Below are 13,884 nucleotides of genomic sequence, written 5' to 3'. Positions count from 1 at the left end.
ACTTTCCACTTGTAACACGGTTAAGTTTGTGCAGCACATATGCAGATAATAAATTTAATTGGACTGAACCCTGTTGCCAAGGCAAGAACCCTCCCTCTCTAGCACCCCAGGTAGGCTTTGTGCTGTTCTCATCAACTGCAGAGCACCACACATGGCCCTGCAGCTCTGAGGACTGTGCGTGCAGCCTATTGCTCAAGGGCCTCATAATACAATGCTATTTTTATATCACTTAGTGGCATAAATGTAAGATGATACCAAGGCTCCTAAGTAGGAATAAGAGATCCACTTATTGACAAAAGTGCCTTAACAGCGTGCACGTATATTTTTTTCTTACCAAATAATTTCTGCAAAACTTGTCCATCATACAGGTCTTCAGCCAAGTCTTTCACAATAATCCTCTCTCCTACCAACACATCATTAATCCAGTCAATTAATACCTATATGGGAAACACAAATTTGGCAGTATTATAGACTATTCATTTGCAATTTAAAACACATGTCATTTTGTACGATGATGAAAATAGAAAATAGAAAGAATACCAAATTGCAATGGCTCAAAATACAGCCTGAAATACCATGAGAAGCAAACAGGAAAGACTCAAGAAAGACTCTTCTAAGGTGGCTGTGTCAATGCACCACGAGGTCTAGACAAATACCAATGGATTCAGTGCCTCCTGGAGTGAAATGTTTCCCTTGCTTTCAGTCACATTTTAACATTTTATTGTGAAGCAAAAGATTCTGAAGTTGATTCTGACGAAGCATCCTGCTGAAGTTCTAACCTCAAGAGTCAAAAAGACGAGGGAAAGTCCGTGTGATCTTATGTTGGTGGTGGGATGGCACTGAGAATCTAGACTCAGGATTTTAATTGAAATTCTTAAGTCTCTCTGTGCTACATCTAGAGAAAGATGCTGCAGTAAATGACCTGCCCATTTCACTGGGATGTGCACACCAGATGGTTTCATTTAATTAATATCTAACCAGTGCTTTGAAGTGTTCAAATGAAAGAGGCACGGGTAGCATCAAAAAATAGTTTCACTTTCCTGAGAGTGTTTACATGCTTTTCATTACCTTCATTAGTTCTTGTAATTTTGGGTCATTTCTTGAATTCGGATCAACCATTGTTCGGACTTCATTTTCCTCTGGAAGGTTTAAAAGAAAGATATTAGTAGCTATTACAGCATGACACTTTATTTTACATCAAGCTTTTATGTTGAGATGTAAAATTGTCGTGAATTACCTAGCATAGTGTCCTCAGGGTCTAGTTCGAATGGAATTGGACTGAGAGGCAAGTTAATGGCATTCATTCCTTCTTCCTGTAATTCAGATACTAGGAAATAAAAAAGAAGAGCTTGGTCAAATTTCAGTTTGATTTTAAAAGTAGCATTAGTTGTCTTAATTTCCTTATAAGAACATGACTCTATTAGATAAGTCACTAGGTGTAATTACAGCAATAAAGGATAGCTAACAAAAATTGGAGGTCCAGCCAATAAACCTTTACTTGTATGAGTAGATTTTTCGTGGGTAATGGTTCTGGAATTCATGCAATTGCCTCAAATCTTTTCCAGGATAAGGCCCATTGTCCTCGAATTTTAAAAGGCTCACTTGCATTTTAATGGTCCTGATGTTTTAACACTAATGAATCATTTTAGCTGAGGGAAATGATTATTGCTCTCAGCTATGTCACCCTTGCTCTGGAAATGCTTCAAGTTTAGCTACTTGAGCAGAGCTGGGCCTGGCTATATATCCATGGAGGAGTTGCCACACTGAGAAACTACTCAGGACTGAAGGTGCAGCTGCAGCTCACAGCTACCTCCTTTGCTCAGGTCAGAGGCAGCCCAGCCAGAGCAGGCTGTGGGATGCTTCTGGCCTGTGTCCTTGGCCTTTCCTTAGCAGAAATCCCGGTAGCAAGACACAGGTGTAAGATGATGAACCCTCAAAAGTACTGCCTGAGTGTGGAGTCCAGCAACAGGTTGAGAAAGAGCTCAAACGCAGGAGAAGGAGGAGTAATCCAAGATCCCATAGTTTGAAGACACCTGCAGTTGTCGGGAAATACAGATGAGTTCTTGCTCAGCCAAAGTCCCCAAATACTACAAAAACCAATGCTCTGAGAACGTAAGAACAGAAAGATCCAGAGAAGTGGTGTAAAAGGAGGACTGCCACCAGTTCTGCACCTGGTAGAGTTCAGAGCATTCATTCCTCTGGGTGACCCAAAACTTTAGTAGGTTGCAAAGACAAAACCTCTCCTTTCCTGCCCAAACATGCCTCCTTAACAGACAAGAATAAACACAAAGAAGGCAATACACTAATCCTGCTGCTATGGAAGAACTCACAGCACTGCGCAGGGAGGGAACTCACGAGTTTGTATCTTGCTTTGTAACCAAGAAATCAGTGCAAACCTGGCTTATCAAACCAGGAAGGAGGCTTGCTGTCTGCTGTCTTATGAATGGCAAGTAAAAAATGTTGTTTTGATCACTCAGTTTCCAGAGTACAGACCTTTAAAAGGTGTTGTTAGCACATCTGTTCCAGTCATAGTTTAAACTTAAACAACTTAATTCAATGATCCTACATATGTCCTGTAGATTCAAATAGTTGTCTGCACCTTCTGATGTGAACTAAAGTATTTGATTTACGTGCAGATCCAGATTCACCATCCAATAGTTCAGATTTACTGGCTGATGCTTTCCTCAGTTTATTCTGAAAATTACAGAAACAATTTAGGTTGGGAGAAAACAGAAAAGTACTTTAGAGATCTTGTGTTTTGTGGCTGACTCATAGGTTAGCTTTTGGATGTTTTGCCTCTCTGCCTTAGCTTCCTGTGTGCAGTAAGTGTAGCTAAATTTCACATGAACACTGTGATAATCAGTCAGTTGGTGTGATAACAGGACTTAAAACTTTCCAAATATTTTCTACACTTTGTGAAATGTTGATGAAATGCCTGTGCATGTTTCAAGAATCTGTGTAGCTGTATTCAGGCATCTATGTAAGATTCACAGCAATCATGGCTGCTGGAATCCTTATTACTTTTAACTGAACAAAAATATCTTTGAAAAATCCACTGCCTTCAATACTGAACCCGTAACTTCACTCCACACACTCACTCTGCTTGTGTATCTGTAAAATACAAATACTGAGCAGCTCTAAAGAGTCATAAAATAATGTTGACAATAATAGTTCCCTCGGTTGTTGTGTATTCTCTAAAACTGGTGGCTGAGAGCACCAGACCAAATTAATCCCTTATGTAACTCCACTGAGTTCTGAGGAGTTATAGCAAAGATGAATTTGGTCTAGCATGTACAATCTCAGGAACTGTTTACACTTAATGGCAGTTGTTGGAATTGTTAGCACTCCTTGGAGAAAATAACTGTTGCTTTTATTAACCTCTTTGATTTTTTTTTTAAAATTATTTTTATTTTGGTTCAAAATGGTTATGGGCATGAAAATGTCAGTGGGTAGACCACGTGGAGGTCTTTCTGGTTTGACATCTTTAGTTCTTGCAGGACTTCTGCACAAAGGTTCCTAGGCAGAAAACATGGGGGGTTTTCACATCAATCCCAGGAGGGAGCATAGTAACTAAAATCTGTTCAAGCCAACTGCCTCCACTGAGCTCCCCTCTCCCAAAGGGCTTAAAGCTCTGCTTGGGCAAGACACACAGGAGAAAGCAGTCAGCTCATTTTCCTAGTGAAGGACAATAATGAAAGCTTTTGGTTCCTCTCTCCAGGGAGCAACCCGCTGGCAGAGCTGGCTGACATTTCTCCAAGGAGACTGAGCAGACCTTTCAAGGTTGAATGTTATGTAAGGAATTCTTTACAAGGCCCACTGAACCTCCCCGCATTTGTCCTCCAATGTGCACAACTATTACATTCTACTTTTAATAACATGACCTTCATCATATTACCAGAGTTTCTGAAAATAAGAGAAAGCAAACAAAACCCTGCCATTATCCTAGCATGGAAAGGGAACATAAGATACAAGGAAAATTATAAGAAACACACACAGGGAACCAATACATTGATGTGTTCTAGAATGCAACTGTTATATTTGTTGTACAGCAGGGGCTAAGCCTGCTGTAAGCAGCTCACCCAAACTGCAAATACACTGTGCACACCTGCCAGAGCCATATGCAGAACCTACCCAACACACTGCCAGATGATCCACAGATCCCAGATGGATCCAGTTTGCAGAGAGGACAGCTCCTCCTCAGCCACTGCATTCTGCAGTGCACAACCCCTGCCCCAGGTTGGTATTAATCCCATAATAAAGACTCCACCTGCTCTCCTGTTCCCTACAAGCAGAAAACACGATGGAGAAACCCTGAGCCTTATAGCATCTTTTCAATTCTTTCCCAATACTGAAGAGCAAAGATTTGACTACAGATTAGTAATACTACTAAATGAATCAAGTAAGCACAGGCATTACATCAAGCTGTATGTAAAGTGAGTGAAAATGTACTATGTAGTATAGACTCACTTTCTAAGAATTGTCATAAAAAAACCCAAACATGACAAATCACTGCTATACACTTAGGTGTTTATAGAGGAACCACAAATATGTGATTGAGGTTGAGTTTGCATACCACAGTTTCAGCAGAGGAATCAATTTTTCAGCTGCCTTTCACTAATTTGTTTTAATTAATTTTCATGAAAATCACTTCAGCAACTTAGTAGTTTAATAAAAACAAAGAACACAGCAGTAGGGCAATTTTTGCAGCAGCTGAAATTAAAATAAAATACTCCAATTTTTTTAAATACTTTGAGGAATTACTTTGGAGCATCAGTAAAACCTCCAGTCCAAGCCTTACAGTGTAAAGCCCCAGGAAGGGAGGAAGGGATGCACCTGCAGCAGTTCATCGATACCACATCAGTTGCCAGACCAGTGCACTGGGACCTGTGGCAGTTCCTCTGAAGGAGAGTATCCACAGAGTTGTCTGTTTGACTTGGGGCATGCTTGGCCACTGGATAACCCCAGTAATTAGAGTTAAGACCACCTTTCTGTTCTCACCCTCTGCTGTGACCCAGACACAGCCCAGTTCATCAGCTACCATGGGACTTATGCTCGTCATGCTTATATTGGTAGGATTAGAGACTTTATCCTTTTGGACACAGGAATAAAATCCAGTCCTTCATGGTTTTGTTTTTTTTTCCAGTCACCATGCTGAGTGGAACTGGGGTCTGAATGTACTTTTAGAGCAAGACCCTTAAAAGCAACAGTTACACACGGGCCAGACAAATCTCTGTGGATTGGCAATGTACAAGTCCCAGTTTTAACGCTGGACAAAGAATGGACATTTCTGCTCAGACTTCTGATTCAGCTCCACGTGCCAAATTTCTTGTGATGTAATCAAGTGTAACTCCACTGCTATCAGCTGTCAACAGACTTCCTCCCACCATGCCAGCACCAAATTTGGCCCCAGAGCCGGGGAGCCCGCAGGCCTGTATCAACAGCAGCTACAGCAGCTATTTTAAGCTGGATGGAATTCTTACTGGTTTAGATGCTCTAGGATTACAAGGTCATAAACCTATGCTATCAAATCCACGCTGGTGCTCTGAGCCAGGCCCTGCCCTTTGATGCATGCATCCAACTGCCATTGGAACTGCTGGAGGCCGAGCACATCTGAAAGTGGAGCACTGCCCATACGGTTTAAATTGGCTTAATTCCTCTAGTGCATGCAGCCTGTTGCTCCACATTGTATTTATTAGACAGTTTCATTTGGGTTTTTTACTTGTTTATTTTGTGTGCTGAAGGCTTTTTGCTGCCCTATTTAGTATTCAGGGCTTAACGTTATTCTGATTTGAATGAAACACATCTCATTATTTAACCAAGCTCAGAAATGCCACATCACCCAATGCACTCTCTGTGGTTTAGACATATTTTAGCATATCTATCCAAAGAATCATAAAATAAATACAGCAAGATGCAGTGTTAAATAGTCTCTCCTCTCAGTGCTACAGCCATATCTTCCCATGTAATTGATCCCGTACTTACAAAACTAAAATTACTCAAGTGCTACAAAAGTAACAGATCGATTCTGGAAGTGTGTGACTAACTAGAACTGAGCCCTAATGCTGGAGGAGCACAATGCCACAATGCCCCTGACCTCAATTTTTCAAAACCAGGAGATTTAAACATATGCACATACACCTACATAAATGTATACAACATTTCTGCAGTTCTTTAACTGCTTTCTTTCTGCAGCCTAAGAGTTTTCCATTCGAGGTCTTCTCTGCCATTTTGAAGGTTGCATGTGCTTTCGTTGGGTTCGTTGTTTTTTAGTTTTTTGTTTTGTTTTGTTTTGTTTTTTTTTTGTAGAAGCTGAGTCATTCACATGACTCCAAGAGTTTAAGCTTTCTATAAAAAGTCAAAAAATATCTGATATTTTAAATCGCTATGGTAGGCAGTAGCTTTACATGTCATGCCTCTGTCTTAAGCTTATTCTTTAGACCATTTGGAATGCTAGCTGCATTCATATTGCCAGAATAACACTGGAAATTTGTATATATGCCCACATGCAAACATGCATGCCTATGCTACATACATTTATATATGTAGCCAGAAGTCATAGCCAGTTCAGAAGAATGCTGATTTTCTTCAAGAACTGTCTTTACTGCTCTTGTGTAAGACACACACTCAATTACAATTGAGCCAAATTTAGAAGAATTGCTTTTTGGTTTCATATTCTCTTTACTGGGTGCAAATTTCTGGTAAATGCCCATGACCGTGGTGGTTTGTTTTTGTAACCACTCCTGCACAAGAGTAGCTTTACTTCTACCAATTTGATGGCCTGCAATGCAGACTTGAGTGTAAATGAGTGTATCTGCACAGACTTCAGTGGATTTATGCTGATTTATACCAGATCACTGGCTCAGTGGGATTCCTGTTCCCTCTCACATACTCCAGTTCTATAAGCTGATATAATTCCAGTGGAGTAATTCTGGATTTGTACTGGTAAATATGAAAACTGATCAAAATTACCTAAGATGGTAGAGAATGAGGAAAAAAAACCAGCAAAAACATTTTCAAAAAGTCCTAGTTTAAGCTTTTACAGAATGATACTATTCAGTCAAGCAAACTTATGCAATTGCTTTCTGGGCAATCCATCCAAAATGTTAATTTCAAATACTTGTGTGTGTGCATCTTGTAAGTCCACAAAGAGAAAAGAAAATATTAATCTAAAATGGTACTGCCTAATTTTCTGGAATACATAATTCATCCAACATGGATTCTGGCAGCTCAGCTTTAACTCCGAAACAAAAGAAATCCACACAAAAGACAATAAATCTGCATAACACATGGTACTAAAATGATCCAATGGATTTATAGATGTTTACAAGTTTGCAGAGTGTGACACAGCGTCCACCAGAAATTTGATATTCACAGCACAAAACATCATAAACATATGTCTGCAACTACAAAAGGGCCTTTTTATGTGGGGATCATTGTTAAAATTGTCTTCAGAACATAAACCTTGAGTTGTAAATGCTACTCCCCATTTATTCTCCAAGACATAACAAATGAGGGAAGAAAAGCAGAGATATGTTTGTAATTGAAAATGTTTCTCAGGAAATGATCTGTACAGGAACATCATTCTCATTCCATTAACTGCTGACTCCAAGCCAACCATTTGTAAAAGTAAATAAATATGCAAACTGGCTGACAACAATGTGCCTGTCTTTAATGTTTCTACATTAGTACTCAGTCTCCAAAAAAGAATCTATTTTCTTTTCTCATTTCTCCATTAAACCAAACATGGCATGCACACAAAAAGAACAGGAGTAATGCTGTTCACAAAAAAGATGGGAGAAATGCTATGATTTGATTTTCATGTATCCAGTAGAAATTAAATGCTTATTGCCTTGAGTTTTCTTTAAAGTCCGAAGCCACCCTGAAGTACCTCAGTGAGTAGTTTGCTGTTCCTTTCTCTTTTGCAATTATAGGGGGAAAAAAAAACTCCATAGGCTGACAAATGTCTGGTCTGGGTCTGAGTAGGTAAAAAACAACAAATCAAGGAGCAAACTCAGTCCTTCTTTCTCAGAATTTTCCTGTAGTTTCAAAGAGGTAATAAGTGGTGCAGTGTCAAGCTAACACAGATACCAGGCATTCCATTCATTCCTTCAACACATCCTCTCAACACATCTTTTAAAATACATAAGCAGTGTCTGCAGATGTTTTGAGAAGCTTGTTACCCTCCAGGAGTGTTTAAAACCCTACTGAAAAAAAAAAAAACCAAAGAAAAAACCCCCAAAAGGCAGCTTTGGGAACAAATACAGACAAGAGTTTAATTGACACTGATTTTTACTCCCACTGAAGAATAAATCACGCATATGAGAAATGCTGTGACCATTCCAAGTTGTTATCAAAATGTGCTGTGCTGAATCTGATCCCAGCCTGCAAGCTCCAAACAGCCTCAGATGCTTACACAGGGTCTTTGTGCAACAGACACACACAGGTTGTTTGCTGGTGTGCACATGGTATCCCTATATTCAAAGTGTTTTATTGAAACCAATCCTTCCACAGCTGAGATTTCCAACTTATTGAGGTAAGTATTGACAGATCTCTAAACCGATTTATTGAGGCACATCACAATTACACAGAGCACTCGGGGCTACACAGAGACAGAGGGAGGAAGCATTTTTATCCTTCTCACTGATATTTTGATGTCTCTCGAGTTACAACAAATCTGCAGAGGAGAGGCAGACAGACCTCTTGCTGCAGTCCTAACCCGAAGCAAGTGGAGGCAATTGTTCATCCTATATGCACAACAGCTTGCTGCAACAGTTTTTTTCCAAACATTGTGGAGTGGAGAAGCTGATTTTGTAGGGCTGACTTGCCTCATTTTGTGAATCACCAACCAGCTAATAGTAGCTATTCCAACATCAACATGAGGCACTCATGCAGAGAAGACAAAACCAAGGATCTGTTCCAAGAAGTCTTTCCCAGCTCAACAAGTTCTAGCTATTCCTAAGAGAAAACCCAAAAATAGTTCATAGGAATGTGAGGGCACACCAGTAGCAAGCTGAGGATTTCCTGAATTTCTTGCTCTTTTCTTCTTGTGTATATAAGCCTCGCTTTTGAAGGAGAAAAAGTTAAGTGTCAGACGTACTGCATCTCAGTCATCTAGATGATTGCTTTTTCTTGAAAGAAATAGAAAAATTACTACATTTACTGGAAAGTTGAAGTTCCTTCTCAGAGACTGCAAATTAGTTTATGTATCACACTCTTTTCAAACTGTAGTTCCCAGAGCTACTTGTGTTTTAAGATAAGCATCTTGTCATCTTCAAGGAATGACTTTGTGACAAAGGATCAAAAGATTAGTAGTAAAGGGCCAAGAATTTCTACATCTCAAAAGGAAAAAAAAAACAAAGCCCAAACCACCTTAATATCTTATGGAAGTTCCTCACACTTCCAGAACTTACTTTGGTGTCAAAGTCAACCAAGATGAAGTCTGGGGGTGACACAGAGGTTGGACAAGTAGCAAACACATGAAAGATGGGATAAGAGTCACCCAAAGAAATTAAAATAATAATGAATACAAATATGTAGATGTATTACTAATTTACATAATTGGTAGTTTGCAGTCCATTTTTTTGCTACGTTCTGCATCAATCCTGGGCATCTAACCATGGTTCTCAGATTCAGTACAACAAAGGAGAATTAACTTGCAACATCTAATTCTGTTTTTCCCCTCCACTTTAAAGATTTTCAGTTTCTTGCTATGCTTATTATTTGTGCCTACCACACAGATGGTTTCTAAAAATCTCTGCAACATGTCCTAGGGAATTGAAGTTTTTTGTCAAGGACAGAATCAGGATCTAATTTGGGAATTGGGATCTAAAGACAGGTCTTCAACATGGGAAAACTAGGTTGTGGCTTTGGCTGGATCAACAGAAACCCAGCTACATTCTTAAAGAAAATGGGCCAGATTTGGTCAAAGCGAAAAAATGAAACCTTAAAATGGCAGAAATATATCTTCTAGCATACTGAAGAGTAAGCTGCCCTCTGGGGTTCTCTCACCAACGTGGAGGTTAACAGGTATTTGACAGCAGAAAAGCTTCAGGGTTTGACTGTGACAGCAAAGACTACAGGAAAGGTAAACTTGCTTCCCCATTCTTATCTCACAGGAGTTTGCACCAGCAGGATGCAGGTCTGATGTGTGGAAGTCCTGCTTTTTCCCAGCCATACAGCTTGAAAGGCCATTTCAGGGACAGAGATATTAGGGCTGTGGCAATCCCTGGCTAGAGGGAGGACTTCGGTCAGCTGGCATAAATCACAGTGTGGTGTGATCAGTAGTATGGCTGTGCTATTCTCCTAAAACATATTTACACAAAAGTGTAAGATGATGATGCAAGACAGGACTTTGGTAGCACAAGCTGGAAACTATGTTTGGCCTAGGAAAGCAGAGTTAGTTCTCAATTTGTGCAGGAAATAAATGAACATTTTCCAGTCTAGGTTCTCAAATCCCTTAATCAGAATTAATTCATTTAACATCCCACCAACAGAAAAAAATAGCATTATCCCCATTCTGCAGCATAGAAAGTGATGCAATTTCAGATGATGGAATACATCTACATGTTTCCTTTCTGGAGACATAAATTGCACTTGTAAAATGGAAGCTTGGCACTTGAAAATACAGCCTTACCTGTCTGCAATGTTACACTTAGCCTGACACAGAGTGGACAAGAATACTCTTGCTTTCCAAACCCATGTCATTGTAAAGAGAACACCCTTCTTTCCATATAACCAGTAGTAATGATTTTCATCCATCCCTGTGCCTTGCCTTTCACAGGCCCTGCCCAGTACCCTCCTGTGCATTCCTAATCTTCCTTATTTCCTCATAAAACTCAAACAGCTGCTCCAATTTCCAAATGCCCTAAAATAAAGTACTTTATTGAACAGTTCATCTGATTATGGTGTTCACATGTTATTGTGAGGACCAGCTCTGAACTGCACATGCATTACAACTGTCTTTTCCAAGAAATCCCAAACAAGCTGTAAATTTGGAGCAGCACTTGCTACCACCTGTCAAGAGCTGTCAGACAAGGGAAACACCACTGTGTAAGCTCCTACCTGTCAAATGCATTTCATGGGTTGCTGTCATTACTAATGTATCTATTTCAGCAAGAAGAGCAATCATATCAATAGTAGCTGTGGCTGTATTTCCTACCTTGCAGGTGAATGTACCAAAACCTGCAACTCAATAATCTAAGTAGATAACCTTAAATGGGTTTTACTTCATAGCACTGACACATTTGGAGTTTCTCAGAAATAATCTGCAGCTTTCTGTTGCTGATGTCATAAATGAGTTTATGTTGCTCTTCCTATTAGAAAGCATACAGTATCACAAAATTTTCATTTTAATAAGCACAAATATTAAAACTTACCTACTGCATAACACATAGCTCATCTGAAAATTTCTATCCCAAGAATGCTTTCAACTACAGCTTGCTCTGAGTGGAAATTCAGTTGATAAAAATCACTGTTTTCACACTGGAGCCAGTGTTAATTAAGGACTGAATTTGTACCAAACTGAAGCTAACAGAAACACATACTCTTATGAAATACCACTAGAATGAAATAGCTAATTCTATCTCACTAATATTGCAGAAATATTTTCATGGAATAGCATTCAAAATTAACTGCTGTATTTTCTTCCTCTTTTACCCAGGAAAAGCAAAGTCTGACAAGGGTAAGAAGAAAACATACTCCCCTTCTTATCTCCAAAATATTACAAACCAAAAATAACTGCCATTGAAATACACAAGGTCAGAAAACAATGCTCCTAAAGTATCACAGAAGCCAAGTCAGTCTAGTCTCCTACCTTTAGGGCAAAACGCTCCACAGCCCATCGTGGGGTCGCTGGGCCACCCTCATAGTGCATCACAGGGGGGACTGCAGTCCTTAAGGTGTTTGAAGCCCCTTGCAGGCCCCTTTGCTGCTGCTCTTCAGAGAAGCTGTATTAACTTTAGAGCCTGTTTCCCAACAGAATGGTCCAAGCACATCACAACTCTCGGCTCGGAGCATCGCTTCAGAACAAGCGACTGACTGCCTTTATAATTTAATATGATGCCACATGAGACTCATAGACCATCTGCAAAAGAAACCAAATCTGCTTTTTGCAGCTTGGCGAGTTGTGTTCTGAAGGCTGTGATGCAGTTTTGATTGTGTGCCTTTGTTATCAGTCATATAACTAAACAAAGTGCTCAAAGGGCAAGTGTAAAACACATGTTTTTAGTAATCGCAGTCTGTTTCTGCTCTAGGTAATTTGTACCTTTTCCCCTTATAACTGAATAAAGTCACAATTCCCCTCAAAGTGTAAGAAAGCTCTATGCATAGACATGGCAATATTTTTGTTTGTTTGTTTGTTTGTTTGTGAAACAGAATCTGATCAACAGGAGTTACAGAATCCTTGAAGCTTGTTTCCAGAATTGAGGTGCGCGTGTGATATTATCAAATTCAGGTCCTGGTCACAGCACTCTTTTCTCTAAAAATACTTCCCAACTGAAATAATTAGCAAAACTCACATGGAATGAGGATTAAGCTCTGAAACAGTAAAAGGCATATAAAAAGCTAAAAAGCAAAGGAAAGGAGAGGTATGAGCCATCAAAAGAATAATAAACTACTGGTAAGAAATAAACTAGTTTTATGGTCTATAGGTCCTTCCAAAGAGGGACAGTAATGAAAATATAATCTAAAGCAATTACTTGCTTGGACTAAAAATCAAATTCCTATGAAGTTTTCTACAGACTAAAACTTTTCAGAAGCTGTAAAATGTTTAAGTGTCTGTTTCAACTTGGAGCTGTGTGAGGGAAGTGACACATCCCTGGCTCATTTCTAAGTAGTGGAAAGTAGTTACCTTTCTAGTTTCCAATTGAACTTCATTTTAAGTACCAGTGCCAAAAGACAAGTATGGAGAACTAAGCAGTATTTATTATTTAGTGTTATTCAGCTGTGCTACACAACATTCATTCCGCAGGTTTCATGTCAGATGTGATTCCTTGCAGAAAAAGACATGGAGCCCTCATCACAGTTCTGAAACCTCATTGTTCTCCAGTTCTAATGAGTCTCTGATACACATTGGTCTGTGGCTACTGGGTCACTCCTAAAAGCAGCTTTCTCCTGCCAACATTTCCATTTCATGCAGTACTCACAAGTAGTAATGGGGCTCCCCATTCTGACTCCTGGAGTCCTGTTGCCTTCTGGCACTGGAAAACTGGATTGCTGAACTGCTGAATAACAGCATTCAGTTACAGGACAATACTGAGCTGGCAGTTCTTTACCAAGCTTTCCTTTTCTTAAGTTCTGAATAGAACTCTAAGTGTCCCAGATACTTTACTGGGGCAATCCCATTTTGGAGATAAGTACAGCTAAAGGAAAACCATGCTTCACTTGAAACATCATGGACAATGCTGAACATGATTATATATAATGAAAATTCACAAAGTCTGAATCCACAGCAACCTGCATCATCAATTCAAGCTGTTTTGCAAGTGATTATTTATACTTGTGTACAAAGCAGCACTTTTTTGCATGCACAGCAATAGCTATTTTACAAAAATAGTAAATGAAATTTTTTTTGTTTATATACCTACAGTACTAAACAAAAGATCATGTCCAGGTAATAGGTGAGGTTACAGCAGAGTAAGAAAGCTGTAAATTGGCTAAAGCAGAGCTCCTTTCTCTGAGGGTATAACATGGCAAGAAGTTGACAACAGTAGATCTGAAGTGCATAGTTTGGGGACCCTACTCATTCTCTCTGTAATTCATTTTCACTTGCCACAGACAAATTCAAGCAGGGCTTGATTTCTAATTCCTGCGATATAACAACAACATCATCACTCAAAAAGCCTGTGTACTTCCCCCTTCCTTTAGCAGAGATCACTGCAGAGGAAA

General features: G+C 39.5%; 1 protein-coding gene across 2 annotated transcripts in view; it reads right to left on the bottom strand.

Moving 5' to 3' along the window:
• PARVA (parvin alpha) overlaps positions 1-13,884 on the bottom strand; it is a 65,463-nt gene that overhangs the window by 23,145 nt on the left and 28,434 nt on the right. The window contains exons 1-4 of one of the 2 annotated variants that reach the window (XM_051803846.1): positions 11,813-12,192; positions 1,238-1,327; positions 1,069-1,139; positions 335-437 (exon numbers count right to left, since the gene is read on the bottom strand). In XM_051803846.1, coding sequence (XP_051659806.1) covers positions 335-437; positions 1,069-1,139; positions 1,238-1,327; positions 11,813-11,840 — 292 coding nt within the window. In that variant the 5' untranslated portion in view covers positions 11,841-12,192. Of the gene's footprint in view, positions 1-334; positions 438-1,068; positions 1,140-1,237; positions 1,328-11,812; positions 12,193-13,884 lie in introns of those variants that run through there. The other variant, XM_051803845.1, reaches the window with a different exon arrangement.

The sequence above is a fragment of the Manacus candei genome, unplaced genomic scaffold (assembly GCF_025592945.1).
Source record: "Manacus candei isolate 608988 ecotype Guabito, Panama unplaced genomic scaffold, ASM2559294v1 h1tg000060l, whole genome shotgun sequence".
Taxonomy (NCBI): Eukaryota; Metazoa; Chordata; class Aves; order Passeriformes; family Pipridae; genus Manacus; species Manacus candei.
The sequence above is the reverse complement of the archived record's forward strand: the minus strand, read 5'-3'. Positions and strand labels throughout refer to the sequence as shown.